Source organism: Gobio gobio (assembly GCF_949357685.1).
Source record: "Gobio gobio genome assembly, chromosome: 2".
NCBI lineage: Eukaryota > Metazoa > Chordata > Actinopteri > Cypriniformes > Gobionidae > Gobio > Gobio gobio.
Window position 1 is genome coordinate 51371161 of NC_137098.1, and position 16407 is coordinate 51387567.

The window sequence follows — 16407 nt, forward strand, 5'->3', positions numbered from 1 at the left end:
TAGGACGGAATTAAAAGTAAAATGTTACTGTACACTTCAGTATTCTGTACTAATAAAATAGGCTTTTCCACACTACTTAGCAGAATTTTTATATAGGCCATTATGTTTATAGGAATGATGTGTAAATTCATAAGTCACCATATGTGTAAGTGTATAAATGAGTAAAAGAGGAGATATTACAATACATTTTACAATACAATACCATATATTTTACTATTTAGTGCTTGCATGCAAGTCATGAAAACACGGACATGTAAACACATCTGTGAGCTTAATTAAAACATGACATAATGTTTTCCAATGTTATGGCCTGTGAAGTTGTGTTTTGACACTTCATTGTCTGGTGCTTTCAAGGTTTCGCTCCCTTTGCAGTTAGTTGCTAAGGAGACAGATGTTGTATTCCAGTAAAACAGTTGGTAAGTACTTTAACATTACTCACAAGAAGGAGGCTACCTGGCTTGTGTTTTTCCTGTTTTATAGACATGCTTCTCTGCAGGCCTTGTTTTCGCATTCAGTCTGTGCCATATTCCATGTTTGGCCTTGATGATAAAGCTAATACCAGGGAGAATTAAATGTGACTTGAAACATAGCTCCAAGTTATTTGCATGTCTCATGTGCTTCTGTCCCTAGACACCAAACTATTCCTTATACTCTGAGAATGTAGCCTTCTTTATGAGCATGTGTGAAGGAATGTGTTTTTGGTGGAGCCAAATATGGTCATGTGATGTCTCATCGTTCCCAAAGGTGAGTCAATGGTTTAGTTTAATGTTCTTAATTGCTCCAGATGAAGAACCTATTTTTATACACGTTCTGGTTGCTGAGTGTTGGCGATGAATTAGGTCTAATTTGGTCTAAATATCTCCAGTTTTTGGCATGCTGCTCAATCTATCTATCTATCTATCTATCTATCTATCTATCTATCTATCTATCTATCTATCTATCTATCTATCTATCTATCTATCTATCTATCTATCTATCTATCTATCTATCTATCTATCTATCTATCTATCTATCTATCTATCTATCTATCTATCTATCTATCTATCTATCTATCATCTATTTATCTATCTCTTGTTTTGAATCATTTATTTACTCGGTTATATATTTAGTTTGGCAAAAAAAAAAAAAAACACAATAAAATCTATTAGTATACTGAAATAAATGTGTATTTGAGAGTTCTATTTAACAACGAAACACTATTAAAAACTGTTATGACTGAATGAGGAGCTGTAACTTCTGCCTTAGACTAAACGTATGACTTTGCTGTTTAACGGTCCAGTAAAAATGAAAAGAGACAGACATGGAAAGAGACTGGGTGGAAAAAGTATTTACGTTTGTCTGTGTGAAAAAAGGGGAGAGGGGGACTAAAAAGGCAGACAAGGATGACTTCATAACTTCCGCTAGTGTGTGTGCGCGACTGAAGGGGAGGTCTCAAGTCCTTTTTTTTTTTTTTTGGGTCTCAAGTCCTTTAAATAGCGCCAAGCGCTGCTCACAGACACTCAGTACAACTCTGGGCTTGCACTGCATTGGAGGATCACAATAATAAGCTAATTCTACCAAGAAACTACAAAAGCAAAGCGTCTTTCAGGTAATTGTATGCTCTTGTTCTGCCTCATAGCACAAATGGACAAACAAGCTTAGGCTATAATCGACGAGTAGGCTAATTATGATTTTAACTTTTTTCATTGTTACTAACGAGATTATGCTCACATGTTCTGGTGTGAACATCATGGGTAAAACAGATTTGGATTGTGAAATTTGATTATTAGGCTATCATTTTACACATTCTCGTTATGAGCCTTAGAGCTGTTGTACACAAACGCTCTCATATATTGATCTGTAGGTAAACACATGAGGCATGAAAAAGTGAGTCAAGATAGACAAACAGAAATAGCATGGTATTGCGTTTGAACAGTGGGTGGTGTGTCTTGCACATGAGGGAGAATTTTCACAAGGGAAAGTAAAGAAGCAGCTTGTTCTCTTTTTGGACGAGGTTGAAACAACATTTGTTTGTCTCCATGGTTTTGCCTAGTGAACACACCCATATTGTGACAAGAAACCTACTTAATCAGAAATGAAGAAGGGGGGGATTTTATCTATCATAAAATCTTTACTAAGCATTTACAACCCCCCCCCCCCCCCCCCCCCCCCCAAAAAAAAAAAAACCTGCTGACATCTCTCTCTCCTCTTCCTCACTTATTCAGAATGCAGAGCCTGAGTATACTGCTGATCTTTGCCCTTTGCGGGTCAAGCTTGTGCAACCTTATCCAGGATAAACAGACGGATTTTGGACTGCAGGTTTTCTCCAAAGCTGTCCAGTCTGCTCCGGACAGAAATCTGGCTCTCTCCCCCTATGGCATCTCCTCAGTGCTGGGCATGGCTCAGCTGGGTGCATATGGCAGCACACTTGAACTGCTCACCTCCATAATGGGCTACTCACTGCAAGGTAGATAAATAAGAGCAATAGATGTAATTCAGATGAACTGAAAATATGTTCTGGAACCGCTTAGAAGAAAATATAATTCAAAATGTAATAAATTATTAAATTTAATATTACATTTTAATAAAGTCGATATTTGTATAGAGTAGGCCTACATGTATCATTTATATTTAAAACATATCTTGCATTCCTAATGTAAAGATTTTCTTAACTCTATTCTTTCTTTCTCTTTGATAGTACGAGGAATGCCAAAGCAACAGAGGCTTCTTCAGAGAGATTTGGCCAGTGAGGGTGGAGTGGAAGTGGCCAGCGGGGTCATGGTCGACAGGAAGATCATCTTGGAAAAAGTCTTTCGGCGCGGCCTGACCAAAGCCTTCCAGAGCGTCCCACACCAAATAGACTTTAGCCACCCAGAGATGGCCAGGCAGGTGATCAACTCCTGGACATCTGACCACACTGATGGTAAGTAATTAAAGTTACTGCTTTTTTGAATACATTTCCAGTGATAATTCTCATTTGTACATGTCTTTTGGATTAAAAACATCTGAGTTATTAAGTGCAAATGTAACCTCACTCATCACACATTAAGACGCTTAACTTGACTCTTGTTTTAATTTCTTAGGAATGATTTCTGACTTCCTCCAATCTGGGGTGCTGAGTGAACAGACCCGTTTAGTCCTGTTAAATGCCCTCCACTTCCATGGGATCTGGAAGACACCCTTTGACCCTAAACTTACTACGGAACAGCTCTTCCACAGAGTCAACGGCAGCGCTGTATCTGTTCCCATGATGACAACGACTCAAAAATTATACTGTGGTGAGTGTCGGGATTCCTTTAAAGGAACTGATTGATGGATTGATTGCAGGGAAAAATAAATTTAAAATCTAAGGTTATTTACAACAGTTTTTTTTTTTTCTCTCCATCCAGGTGAGTTTGTGACTGAGGATGGTGTGGACTATGATGTCATTGAGGTGCCTTATGAGGGGGAGTCACTAAGTATGCTTCTGGTGATACCATTTGAGAGAGATGTGCCTCTGATGGCCTTGAACAAAGAGCTAAGCAGCAGCAGGATTCGCCAATGGAGAAAAGAGATGAGAAAGATTAGCAAACGACTGGCTATTCCAAGGTAACCAAGACTTTCTGCAGCTTTTAAAAAAAAAGTGTTTTAACATTTAAAACCGGAGGCCTAATGTATGTGTTATGATGATGATATTTTCAGGTTCTCTATGGATGCAGAAATTGATCTGAAGTCTACACTGACCAAGATGGGTCTTGGAGACATTTTCAGCCAGAGCAAAGCTGATTTTTCTCGCATTACCAGTGAGTATTAGAAATGATCAGATTTAATTTGAGCTTTTTTGTTGTGTAATAAATGTTAATTGATTATCTTTATGATTAATCTAACATAGTTGTCTCGCTCTCTCTGTTCCATCCACTTAGCTGAGGAACCTTTATGTGTATCCAAGGTCCTTCAGAAAGTAAAACTTGAGGTGAATGAAGAAGGAACCAAAGGTTCATCTGCCACAGGTACAGACACTGAATTGCTACCTACCACAACAAAGATTTAATAGCATTAACAATCATTATAGTGATACCAAAATGCATCTTTTACATTATTCTGTGATTCCACAGCGGCTGTCATCTACTCTCGCATGGCTGTAGAGGATATCACACTGGATAGACCGTTCTACTTCTTCATTCAACACACATCCACTGGTCAGTTGTGCTTTCACTTCATTACATTACATTGTGATGGATTTTTATCTAAATAAATGTCAGTGTAATTTTTTACTTTGTTTGTTGGCAGTCCTTCGATATTAATATCTCCTGCTTAACTTCACAGGTGCGTTGTTGTTCAGCGGTCACGTTAACCAGCCTCAGGAATACTAACAGACTGAAGGAACCGTACAAGCAGAAGGACCAAAGAAACCACCAAAAAGTCTGCACACAACATACTACTGAAGACATGAGATTTTAAAATGAAGTTGGGGAAAATGCTAAACATTCTATATCTGCCATTTGAGCATAGCTTGGAGTGCCAAACTTTAATAAGAAATGTATAAACGAGGTTATTCAGTATGTTTCTCTGCTATGGTGGAGGAAAGCTCTAGACTATGAAAAGAGAACATTACTGTTCAAAGCATACGTCTGAAACACCAAGGACATAGTTTAAAGCCTCAGCAAACAGAAGTTCTACATGCACTAACAATTTGAAGATTTAATTAATTTCTATGCTTGTATCATCTGTTTAATGTGCTTTTATATTTTTTTAAAAGTTGTATTTTACTGTATTTATATTAATTTATTGTCGAAGGTCATATTTTCTTGAACTGTTTTTGTTTCCTTTTATAATAAAAGTGGCAATATGCGACCATAAAACACGTTTGCATTCTTTTTTAAATTACTGTGGAGCTGGCGACACCTTGTGTTCAAAGTTTGACAACAACAAAAAGACAGATATTGCAGCATTTTTTCAGGAAAAATGAAATGCATAGGTAAGTTAGGCAATTGGAATAAATAAACTTTCAGATAAATGTATGATTAGCACGAGCTGAACTGTGTTCTTCATTTGCAGTACAAATGTCATTACGATGATTGTGGCAATGAATGGTCAAACTGCAGCAGCAATCTTATGCTAGCCTATATAATGAACAGATTCAAGTTCTTTGACTCACCCTATCTCCGTTACCATGGTAACCTGAATCAGCCCCTGTTTTGTCATGGCAACAGCATCTGAACATCTTTCCCTAATGTCCGAGGCAAAGCTGTTAATCTTCACAAATAGACAAGAAATTTTTTTTTTTGAAACACAAACGTTTAAAACGTTCGCTATTTTCTACTGAATATTTAAGCAGGAATTAATTTCTTATGAAGGCAGCAAATGGACTTTCTGCAAGAGATCTTGTGGAGACATGAATGGGCAGAGCGCATGCGCGCTGGTGGTGATGACGTTATACCTTTCTCATCTCTTGTGACGGGAAGTCCGGCTCAATTCTGCGAATCGGTTCTTTCAAACAGTTCGTTTCAATGAACCGATTCAACAGTTATTTTACGTCATGATTAAACGTGGTCCCTGACATCTCGGCCTGGCATATTAAATACTCTAAAATGTTGTCGACACACATTGCTGTTTATTACGTGAAGTTTCATTACTACGGCCGTTTACAGTAAGTCATCAGTCCAATTCGTGAACGAATCTGTTCAAACGATGCATTGAAAAGATCCGACTCAATATAACAATTGGTTCACGAATCGGACAGCGCAACTCCAGGCAGCTTCAATGGGGCTCTGAAACTACGAGTAGTCAATCAGACATGTATTGATATTATCTTACGGTATTTACCAAAAAGCGGGTTGCTGTTCACTGAAATTACCTGACTGGTCTTATTAAGCCGTCAGAATGGTAAGTTATACTCTTATAGTGCCATTAATCTGCACTTTTCGGGCAGAGCTAGCTAGCTAAAGCTAAGTTAGTACCTGGACACCTCAACCTGTTTAAAGATTCACATCTCACCTGTCGGGCCCTAGGTGGTCTGTTCAGAGTGGACGCTTTGTGTGGTTTACATCTCACAATTAAATCGTGAAATTCTCAAGATGTCATAGATTAAAAAGCGTTTGTTCACTACCCTGTCAGTTTGACAGCTGGATTTGATGTGTTAAGTTGATAATAATAATGAATCAGCTAAATGCTATTGACTGCTTGGTGCTCAAGCGGAGTATTTCCGGAATATCCGAGGTGTCGTTGACTGAACCCGAGCTTTCAAATTAAATCATTTTCTGAAATCAATTGAAATCAGTTTTTTTAAAAGTTGTCTTTTGTTTCTACCCGGAAACTGTTCTCTAACTTGCTGCAGTGTGTGATTAATGTGAGATTCAGATTAACTGTGAGTCAGAATGCCATCCCACAGGACATTTAAATGCGGGGTTTAGCGTCATATAACAGTGTGTTCTCTCAACTTTTCCGATATAGAAGTATTTCACAACGTATTTCCTTTGTTTAATCAGTTAAGCATGAAAGGAAGTGCTGCTCTGAGAGATAATATCCAACACATCATAAAACAGTGTTTTTCAACTGAAGAAAGCACTCGTGCTCATAACAGAGGGAAGCAAAATGTGATGTCTTTACTCTGTACTGTTCCCTGTTTGCCATATTCACTAAACTGGCTTACCTGAACTTGCTTATGCTTGGATCTATAAACAGATCAAACAAACCATACAAGTCTAAAGAGAGCATTTTTCTCCATATAAGACCTTTTGTTTTCCCCTCTTTCTATGTTGCTAGAAAAACAGCAGAAAACGTTCATCGCTGTAAGTAAAGATGTGTAGTTTAGCAGTAGACGGTGATCTGATTGTCTGTTCTGTAGATTTTAATGTTCTTTATTAACAGTAGATTTTCATGAATGTGTGAGTTTAATATCCAATATCTGTGTGTTTAAACTACTAACTAATATTGCATTGATCAAGTAAAAACAATGCATGGTTTTAACAAACTTGTCTATATATGTGGAGGCTAAATTTTCACTTGATTTGTCTGCTAAATATGGACACCTTTTTATAGCATTGAAGCATTTATTGCATTTATAGCACGAAGATAGTCTCTTTCCCTTAGGATGTTATTATTCTCGTCTTTGGCCTCAATAAAAAAAAATGTCCCACATCTCTCCCGTCTTTTTTATGTCTTCTTTTTTTGGATATTAAGCGGCTGTTGTACATCAGAGCCTTTCACTGCCAAGTGCAGTGCACCATTTTTAGACTATTTCAAGGGCTGATGTAGGCTGACAAATTCTGGCACAAAGTATATGTCCTCAATTTAGCAAGCTGGTAAGAAATCCTCCACAATTAAACTAATGTGTGCTTAGAGTAGTATTCCATGTGACAGTCTTGTGGTTTTTAATCATAGTGTGTTGTATACTAGTTCTGTAATCAGAAAATGAGATGGTTATTGATAGCCTTTGGAGTGGATTGAGCTGAATGCACAGTGTTGGATATGTGGGCCATGTCTGTTGGGAGCAGATGCAGTGCTCTTCAGCTCTCCTCTTAAATATTTAACACATCTGAAATGTATAGGCCAGCTTGCTTTCTAATTTTATAATGATGGATGACGCTGAAGCTCTTTTAGGGCAAAAAAAGCAACAATTTTGCGCATTTTTTCTATTACGCCTTCATCCTTTCTGATAAGTCAGATGCTGGTGGTTTTATTGAATCATCATCATCATCATCTTTTGTATGTGGGTAGTTGACAAATTACATGGACATTAACCATTTTTTCAACATCAGGATTTTAGGTTGGAAATTTATTTGAATTAGTATACTTTAGGTCACAATTTTTTTAAATGTCTTTCACCAGTTTAGTGACTTTTGGCCTTTTTATCAAGCCTTCGTTTACAATTGAACTTTTAAAACATGTACAAATATTCCATGCAGTTTCCATCTGAATGTGAAATCTTAAACTGCATGTAAAATAAATGTGAATAAATAGCCTACTTCATTTTAAATGTTCTACTCAGTTTTTTTTGTATTATCCAATTCAGTGTTGTTTTTGCAAACTAAAACAATTTTTTTCAATAATTAAAATTAATTTAAAATTAAATTAAAATATAAATATTAGATGGAAAAACTTAAACAAGATTTAAAAAAAAATCTGAATTAAGTATGTTGGAATGCTAAAATCACTAAACCTAAATCTGAAATACAAATAAATGAATGTCAAATAGACAAAAAGCTAATAAAAATGTCAAAGCCCATAACAAAATTGCTCAAATTTAAACAAAAATATAAAATAATAATAATAAATGTTGATAAAATACCTAGTATAAATGATACTAAAATAACACTGCTCCTATTTTTTATTTAGTGTCTGGTTGAGGAACTAACTATTTTTCTTTATGCGATCCTCTCCTGTCTTTCTCTCTCTCTCTGTTTTTATGTAGATGCGCTTTATGCTTCTGTTCAGCCGGCAGGGGAAGCTACGACTCCAGAAATGGTACACGGCTACGGCTGAGCGTGACAAAAAAAAGATGGTCAGAGAGCTCATGCAGGTGGTGCTGGCCAGAAAGCCCAAAATGTGCAGCTTCCTGGAATGGAGAGATCTGAAGATAGTCTACAAGAGGTAGAAAACCACACATGCATTTGATGACTTTCTGAGACAGAAATGTCTGTTGCAAATGTGTCACTTTTCTCTGCTTTTCACATGCATACAACAGGTTTTCTAAAATAAAAGCCACATTTTAAAAATGTAGGCCTGGTACACAGACTATGCACCTTTTTTCCCTTTGGCCTGTTGTTTTGGTTTTTTTTTTAATAAGTGTCTTGTGAAGCATACATAAAATTGTTGTGAACAATGACTATTGAGGAGTGGAATTGTTTGAAACATCAAAAAACATTTTATATCTAGTTGCCTACACACATGCACTGGCTTGATTCATTAGTACCCTCTTGTGAACTCTCACAAGAGTGCGCTTTTTCATTATGTAATAAAATGACCTTTTTAATACTGTCACTGCACTAGGCAATAGAAAGTTGTAGTGGGGTGGTCATTGTTTTTTGCCACAAGGGGGCACTAAAAGTAAAGTAGACTTGTTCTGTTGTGTATGATGCTTGTTTTTGTTTTTCACTTTAGCACTGCATCTGATGATATGTTCTTGATTTGCCAGCTACTTAATATAATTGAGGTTTGGTTAAAGTGCCCCTATTATGCTATTTTAGAGGTCTCCTACAATAGGTTTACATGCATCCAAGATAAAAAAAAACACTTTAATTTTCCCATTATACACATTGCACACCACCTAATTTCTTAAAGGCCTTGTTTACACCAGGTATTAAGATGCTTTTTGGTCGATCGGATCACAAGTAGACAAGAGTGACACAGTCCCATTTACACCTGGTGTTTTAATCCGTCTCTTTTGTCCACTTTCAACCACCTGATTTCTTTGAGGGAAGGGTGAAAGGAGAAGTGAAGGGAAATCTATGGGCTTTTTCAGATCTTTCAGATCTAATGGACGAAATAAGCTTGCGCAATTCATATCAGCTTTTGTTTGTGCACTGATAGCCACAAGACAACGGCGAGCGCTGAGTGCGTGTTAGAAATTTTTCATCTTCAAATCAAACTTGGGTCTTCAGCCGGTTAAATCGCCTTCTGGCTAGCCCGCTTCCTATAATGTTTACACATTAGGTTAGTAGGCGGTCTTTTATGGCTGTTCGAACATTCAAGGAGAGTCTACACTACAAAGCAATCAGATCAAATGCTTTTTCGACTACCTCTGGTAGTGGTCTAAAGTGGACAAGCTCAAAACATTATACCTGTATTTAGATTTGTTCACTTTTGATTGGATTGACGAAAACACATCTTAATACCAGGTGTAAACAGGGCCAAAGAGTCTGAAGATGTTCATTTGAAGATTCAGTCTTTCTAAATCCCTCATTTCCTAGGGCTACTCTGCTCTGATTGGTCAGACTTGGCTCAGTCATTTGTGATTGGTCTACTGTTATAGCCTGTTTCGGAAACGGAAACTTTGAGGGCGGGTCAAAAGTAGACATTGTTCGCAGGCAGCCAATCAAGACCATAGGCATGCATTATGCAAATATGTTACGTTGTTACGTAGGTATGTAACGGGAAGTTAGTGGAATTGGTCATGACTCATTTCAGCAGTTCAGAATCTTTTCTGACAATGCACTTTGTCATGCACTTTGATCTCAAAAACTTTGCAGACCTTTTAACTTCACAAACAGCTATATTCAGGAATGTGTTTTTTGTGTATTTCTTAATTTTCTGAGTTGAAAAGCGTGACCCATGTGAATTGGTTGGTTGGGGGGTGGGGTGTATGAATGGCGAAAAGACCTTAAACGATTACTAAATAAATTGCGAAACGTTATGTTTTATGATTTATTTCATGCACGAATTGCTTCTGACAGCTCTGCACATGCTCGCGGTGCCATCTGCAGGACACCGTTAGCATGTTAGCCAGGATTCAAAGGGCCAATGGATAGTAAAAATCGGCGTTGAAATGTTGTTACTCACCAGTTCCCTGGAAACTTTTTTTTTTATTGAATTTTGACAATGCATGGTTGTGGTTGTGAGAATGTGAAATGGCATAGCGTGATCATCAAATCACAAATCAGCTTAAAGAAGAGAAAAGGGCTTTACATTAACACCCGCCAACCTGCCAAATTTTAGCAGTGGCGTGTATTGTCGTCCCTCCTACTAGCCACTTTGGTGGGTTTAATTTTATAGGCTATATAATGTATACTGTGGCGAGGTGGACGAGCGAGAGACATAGGAGGAGTGAGTGAGATCGGTGTGCGTGATTGAGAATGAGCGTCACCTGCGAGGCACACCGGTCTCGAGTCCTCTCATGAGGGAGCACGGAGGCATATAAGGACGAGCGACACGAGGGAAGGACGAGAGAAGGAGGTGGGAACCGGCGAACATTCAACAGACTTTAATCAAATAAATGAACACAAAATGAAAGTAAAAGCGGCAGCCCCTCATGGACGACTGCCGCGCACACACATAACAAAACACAACTTAAAATCCAGGCCTGGTCCTCCCTCGTGTCGCTCGTCCTTATATGCCTCCGTGCTCCCTCATGAGAGGACTCGAGACCGGTGTGCCTCGCAGGTGATGCTCATTCTCAATCACGCACAACGATCTCGCTCGCTCCTCCCATTTCTCTCGCTCGTCCACCTCGCCACATATACATTTTTCAATTTTTTTTTCTTTTAAACAGGCATCTGAAGTAATAAACTATGTGCAATGTAGTGTTGTCAAAAATAAAAAAAAATCTATATACTAAATTAGGGCTGAACGATATGGACAAAAGTTTCATATCTCGATTTTCATGCCAGATATCTCGATATCAATACAATACAATATGACTACGTGTTCGGTGAAAACCAGAATCTGAATTAAAATGTGTTTGATTTAAGCCTACATTTCAAAAATTTGTGTCAGGAAAATGTATTGTTTTTAAGCCTTTCGCACGTACGATCACACAGGTGTAATCAGTCTAGGCTGGCCCTGGAGCGCATGATCAAGTTCATCACATGATCAAATGTTGAATTTAGCCAGAGACAGGTGCGCTCAGAGCTGTCATATGTCACAACTTTTCAGTGTTTTCAACCACATACCACACGTTTATTTTAGGTTTCAAACATATAAATTCACATAAGTACTAAAAAACAATACATTTAGAGTTTGTAAAATACACACTGATGTCTATGGAAGAGGTAATAATAATCCTTTCCATTATAATTCGACACGTTTTATTCATATCAGATACACATTGTGTAAGTAACTTCAATGTTTACTCTATTCTATTCCCAGTTCACCAGCCACTTACTTTTAAGTATTTCGGGAGAAGTGGATGAATTCACGTGTTGTAAACATAGAGGTTGTAAATCCAACAGATCCAATTCTCTGAACTGCGTTTGCGGCACAAACTAACACGGCGGCGCCCATCGCGCATACAGCTCAACTAACGCGATCGTTATAAAGGTGTTTAAACAACAATATACTTCCACTTGCATGTATTTGACAATCGAAATATCAGATATTTCATGCCATAGCTAACACATTTGTGAATATTCTGAATAAAAAAGGAAAAAATGACATAAAAGCAGATCATCATTCGTTCAGCGCTGTTGCTGCTGCGGTGTGTCACGTGACAAGCAATGACACGTCACCATGGAAACGCCGCCCCCCCCTCTCACAATATAGTTCCCACGTCCCTGGTAGTGTGTGCGCGCTGGCTTTAGCGGTGCATTCAAGGGCACTCGTAAAACTGATGTTTGTTGTGACTGCCAGAGTTGTATGCAGGGCGAGCGCGGAGAGGGGAAATCTAACGTAATCTTATATCTTATATCTAATATCTTAACGTAAAGTTGGTATATTAGGCCTCTGTCACTTTAAGACCTGACGCACGGATCCATTATACTGTGACACATGTGCCATATTTTTTTTTTCTATGGTATCAATGTCAAAATTGTGGCTAGTAACCACAACAGGTTATAATTAGTTCTAAATATACAGATCAGATTTCAGAATTAACTGTAGCAGAATTAATTTTACAAATCGACTGAACTGTTTCTCCACCGAACCGACAGTACAATGTTCTATCAACTTTTAAGAAAGATTGTTCTCCTGGCCAAGAACAACAACTAGTATTAACAGTACAAAAGCATGTAATAAGATCAAACGTTTAAGTGACTTTGATTTGTGAGCCTCAAAGACAATCAAGCGTGGAAATAAAGAGTTTAATACATGAAACTACGGGTGAATAAATGAGAATAAAAGAGAGAGACGAACAAAGAATGGCAAGATTTACAATGTTAACCACAACCTAATGAGCAGCTTCAGAGAATCAAAATCACCTTCTTAAAAGGGGTCAAAACTTAGAGACGCATTTAAAGATTGATGAAACGGTTACTTGCATTGACTTTGGTGCTGAGCAAGTCTGAATGCGTGTGAAATACGGAGATTCTTGATGAGTTTGTTAGGAGTGAAATTTGAACAGTTAACTTGAATATAATATAATATTTTTACATGATTGACTGCATATACACCATTACAATTTGTGTGGGTGTGTAGGTATGCCAGTCTATATTTCTGCTGTGCGGTGGAGGAGCAGGACAATGAGCTGATTACCCTGGAGGTCATCCATCGCTTTGTGGAGCTGCTGGATAAGTACTTTGGCAGTGTGAGTCATTCCTCGCCACCACCCCTCTTTCATCTGGCCTCTCTATTTCTCTCCTCCTTTCTCGCTATTTCATACCTCACATCACAGCAAGCCAAAACCTGTGAAATTCTCTTTACTTTCTTTTTGCTTTTTTGTCCATCCACTCCTCTGCTTTTTATCCTCCTCTATTTGTCCCATGTCTGTTTTTCTCTGTGCATGCCACACGACGCCCTCTGCATTGATATTATTTGCTGTTGTGCTTATTGCTTTCTGTTTTAATTTGATTAACTGTTTTTGTTGCCTGTCATTTTATTAAGATTAATTCCCTTGTGTGTCTAGTGTTACATTTTTGAGTGTAGCATTTACAGTGTGCCTCTTTGACCATTTTAATATTCACAGAATTGTCCTATTGCAGTTATTTGATTTAGTTGTTCTTGCCATTTAATAAAATGCTTTGATGTTAGGTTTGTCAACTAATTTGTAATGACAAATTGTTTTATTGATTGATTAGTTGAGTATTTGCAATCAATTAACAAAAAAGTTGTTAGTGTATTTTATTCAACTTTTAATTATTTTCATGTACACCATTGTTCAAAAGTTTGGGGTCTAAGTTTTTTTTGTGCTGAAAGAAATCAATACTTCTAGTCACCAAGGGTGCATTAAATTGATAAGTGTAGGTAAAGATGTTTATAATGAACTCTATTTAAAATAAATGCTGATAAATAGAATCCTGAGTAATATGATTTCCACAAAAATATTAAGCAGCAGAACCGTTTTCAACATTGATAATTATGTTGGAATTATGTTTCTTGAGCACCAAGCAGCAATATTAAAATGATTTTTGAAATATAATAACACAGAAAACAGCTGTTTAAATTTCAGTAATATTTCACAATATTACTGTTTTTACTGTGTTTTTAATCAAATAAATGCAGCCTTGGTGAGGCCATTTCTTTTAAAAACAAAAAATCTAACCGACTGCATACTTTTTAAATGGTTGTGTATACAAGTGAATATTTCTAATTTGGCATTTACATGACAAAGAATGCATATAGCAGCTGCCTTATTCTGATTTCTAGAAACTGGAATTTTGCTTAAATTGGATTATTTCAATTAGGTTAACACATTTATGTGACACATTCACAACTGGATCAGATTCGTGTGCACGTAAACAAGATGGTTTCTAATGTCTCCTCTGTTTTGTGTGTGTATTGTACAAAATGCAGGTTTGTGAGCTTGACATCATTTTTAACTTTGAAAAAGCTTACTTTATCCTGGACGAGTTTCTTATGGGGGGAGAAATTCAGGACACATCCAAGAAGAGCGTGCTCAAGGCCATCGAACAGGCCGACCTTCTACAAGAGGTGTGTGCATGCATGTTATTTTTGATTTCTTGAATGTTGTTTGCATGGAAAAGTCTAATAATGTTACTTTAATTCTGTTGTTGTGGCTCCTTTATTTATATACTCACAACTCCTCTGAGTATTGCACATTATAAGCTGCCAAGTTAAATAATCATTGCATTGTGTAATGTACACCGTGAGGACGCCTCAATGGAAACCCTCGTCTCCTTTTCTCCGGACAGGAGGATGAGTCACCCAGGAGCGTCCTAGAGGAGATGGGGCTGGCCTAGTAATAGTTTCCAATGCAGTCAAGACAGATGGTAAATTCCGGTACTACTGCGACGTGAAGTGAAGGGAAGTTTGCAAGTGGGTCCAAGGGGAGGGAGGGAGGAGAAAAGGGGAATAAAAGCGGGTAGGAGGGGTTAATTTTGGTACTACTGAGATCAGCATGTGATTGTATTTAAATTCCAACCTTTTTTTGTCTTTTACATTTTAAAATGGCTGCCTAGCTGGCAACTCCTCTTTCTTAAGAGACACTATAGAAAGAGAGTTGCATTTGAATTTAGCAATCAGAAACCTATTTAGAAACCATTTTAACAGGTCATGCAATCTCAGCTTTTAGTTTTATTTCAGAGAATGATTTATTGTTACATTGATCAAGTGACCTGCTTTGGAAAAGCTACCTGTAGTAGATAACCTCAAATTGAATCTTCCTAAATGCCATTGCTATACATCTACTGTAGCTGCTCAGGAAACAATGACATTGACCATCCAGCCATGTTTATTTGTGTGAGATGCAAATATTTATACTTGTACCACTTTAAATTAAGTGCTATGGACCATAAGTAAATCTTCTAATGGTTTTTTTTCTAATGGATCGATTTTATGGATATATTCACTAAATGGGAGGAATATTAAATAGACCTTTTTAAATGGCTGCAATACTGAATGGACTATATTGTGTGGTCTATTCATTCTGTCCCTTGAGCCACAGTAGTAAAATGTCTGAATGTGCATCTTACTTCGAGAACAGGGCACCGAATCTCAACCACAAAATGGCGCTGAAGCTCTTTCCTGTTTATCTTGGTCTACATCCTGCTTTCCAAAGACGTGTTTCTGACTGTAAGCATGGTGTTGGAGTTGTGATAAGTGAGGGAGTATTTGTAGCTTGTTTCAGATAACAAAAGAGGGCTTTGATATTAAGTGTGATGTATTTACATAGCTTTTTAAACGTGGTGTGAAATAAGGGACTATTTTGAGATTAACTGTTTCTTTTTATTTTTAAACAATTGAATAATTCCGCATGAGGGCATGTTTTTCCCTGTGTAAAATCTGTCAGGTAACCAAAACAGAATTATGTGTGAATGTAATTTTATAAATAATAAAACACAATTTTAGCCTAAACTTCCAAGTACAATTACTTTTTCTTTCTCTTCTGTCTTCATGTTTTCCCCACAGTTCTATTTCAGCATAATCAACCTGCTTATTTTAGTGAATGAAACCTTACCAAATGACAGGAGTTTATAGAGAAAACCTGCAGACCTTTTTTCATGTTTGTTTGCTTGATATTTCTACATCGGTCATGGCTTGATCTCTGATGGTATAATGTTTGGATCCTCAAACAAAAAAGACGGATGCTTTGTCAGGAATGTATTATTATTTGTGTGTGTGTGTGTGTGTGTGTGTGTGTGTGTGTGTGTGTGTGGAGCAAAGATAAAGAGTGCTAGAGAGAGAAGGAGAGAGAGATTGAGTATGTAAGTGGATGAGTCACCAGCCGGTCGTTTGTGACAGTGGTGCAGTGAAGCCGACTGCACCACCATTGTGGCAAGAAACAGACAATGGAGTGATGGAAAAGTAGAAAAAGAGATTACAGGCGAAGACACAACATGTCCATATAATGAACACAGACAGGCTTTTAGAGGAAAGAGATGTTAATGGAAGATGGAAGTC

The 16407-nt window shown here is 37.5% G+C and overlaps 2 protein-coding genes across 4 annotated transcripts; both read left to right on the plus strand.

Annotated features, from left to right (window-relative positions):
- The first annotated feature begins 1454 nt into the window (after nt 1–1454).
- serpine1 (serpin peptidase inhibitor, clade E (nexin, plasminogen activator inhibitor type 1), member 1) lies at nt 1455–4816 on the plus strand. The gene is made up of 9 exons (XM_079810584.1): nt 1455–1588; nt 2205–2446; nt 2678–2902; nt 3063–3257; nt 3369–3567; nt 3661–3761; nt 3882–3968; nt 4074–4157; nt 4285–4816. Exons 2-9 carry the CDS (start codon nt 2206–2208, stop codon nt 4329–4331), a joined length of 1179 nt encoding a protein of 392 aa, XP_079666710.1. The 5' UTR covers nt 1455–1588; nt 2205; the 3' UTR covers nt 4332–4816.
- An 867-nt stretch (nt 4817–5683) lies between these two features.
- On the plus strand, nt 5684–15872 carry ap1s1 (adaptor related protein complex 1 subunit sigma 1). Of its 3 annotated transcripts, XM_079810596.1 has the most exons (7): nt 5684–5844; nt 6724–6749; nt 7141–7262; nt 8372–8550; nt 13027–13135; nt 14341–14478; nt 14700–15858. In XM_079810596.1, the coding sequence occupies exons 4-7, from the start codon at nt 8372–8374 to the stop codon at nt 14745–14747; spliced, it is 474 nt and encodes a 157-aa protein (XP_079666722.1). In that variant the 5' UTR covers nt 5684–5844; nt 6724–6749; nt 7141–7262; the 3' UTR covers nt 14748–15858. The 3 variants fall into 3 exon arrangements, with proteins under 3 accessions (XP_079666722.1, XP_079666721.1, XP_079666720.1); XM_079810595.1 differs by lacking the exon at nt 7141–7262; XM_079810594.1 differs by lacking the exons at nt 6724–6749; nt 7141–7262 and having other exon boundaries at nt 14700–15872.
- The last annotated feature ends 535 nt before the right edge of the window (nt 15873–16407 follow it).

What these genes read in the sequence shown, in the direction of transcription:
- ap1s1 (XM_079810594.1), top strand. An exon ending in TGGATAAGTACTTTGGCAGT is followed by an intron (nt 13,136 to 14,340) that starts GTGAGTCATTCC and finishes TACAAAATGCAG; the next exon opens with GTTTGTGAGCTTGACATCAT. An exon ending in AGGCCGACCTTCTACAAGAG is followed by an intron (nt 14,479 to 14,699) that starts GTGTGTGCATGC and finishes TTCTCCGGACAG; the next exon opens with GAGGATGAGTCACCCAGGAG.
- serpine1 (XM_079810584.1), top strand. Translation starts at nt 2,206, where the DNA reads ATGCAGAGCCTGAGTATACTGCTGATCTTTGCCCTTTGCGGGTCAAGC. An exon ending in CAAAGGTTCATCTGCCACAG is followed by an intron (nt 3,969 to 4,073) that starts GTACAGACACTG and finishes GTGATTCCACAG; the next exon opens with CGGCTGTCATCTACTCTCGC. An exon ending in CATTCAACACACATCCACTG is followed by an intron (nt 4,158 to 4,284) that starts GTCAGTTGTGCT and finishes TTAACTTCACAG; the next exon opens with GTGCGTTGTTGTTCAGCGGT.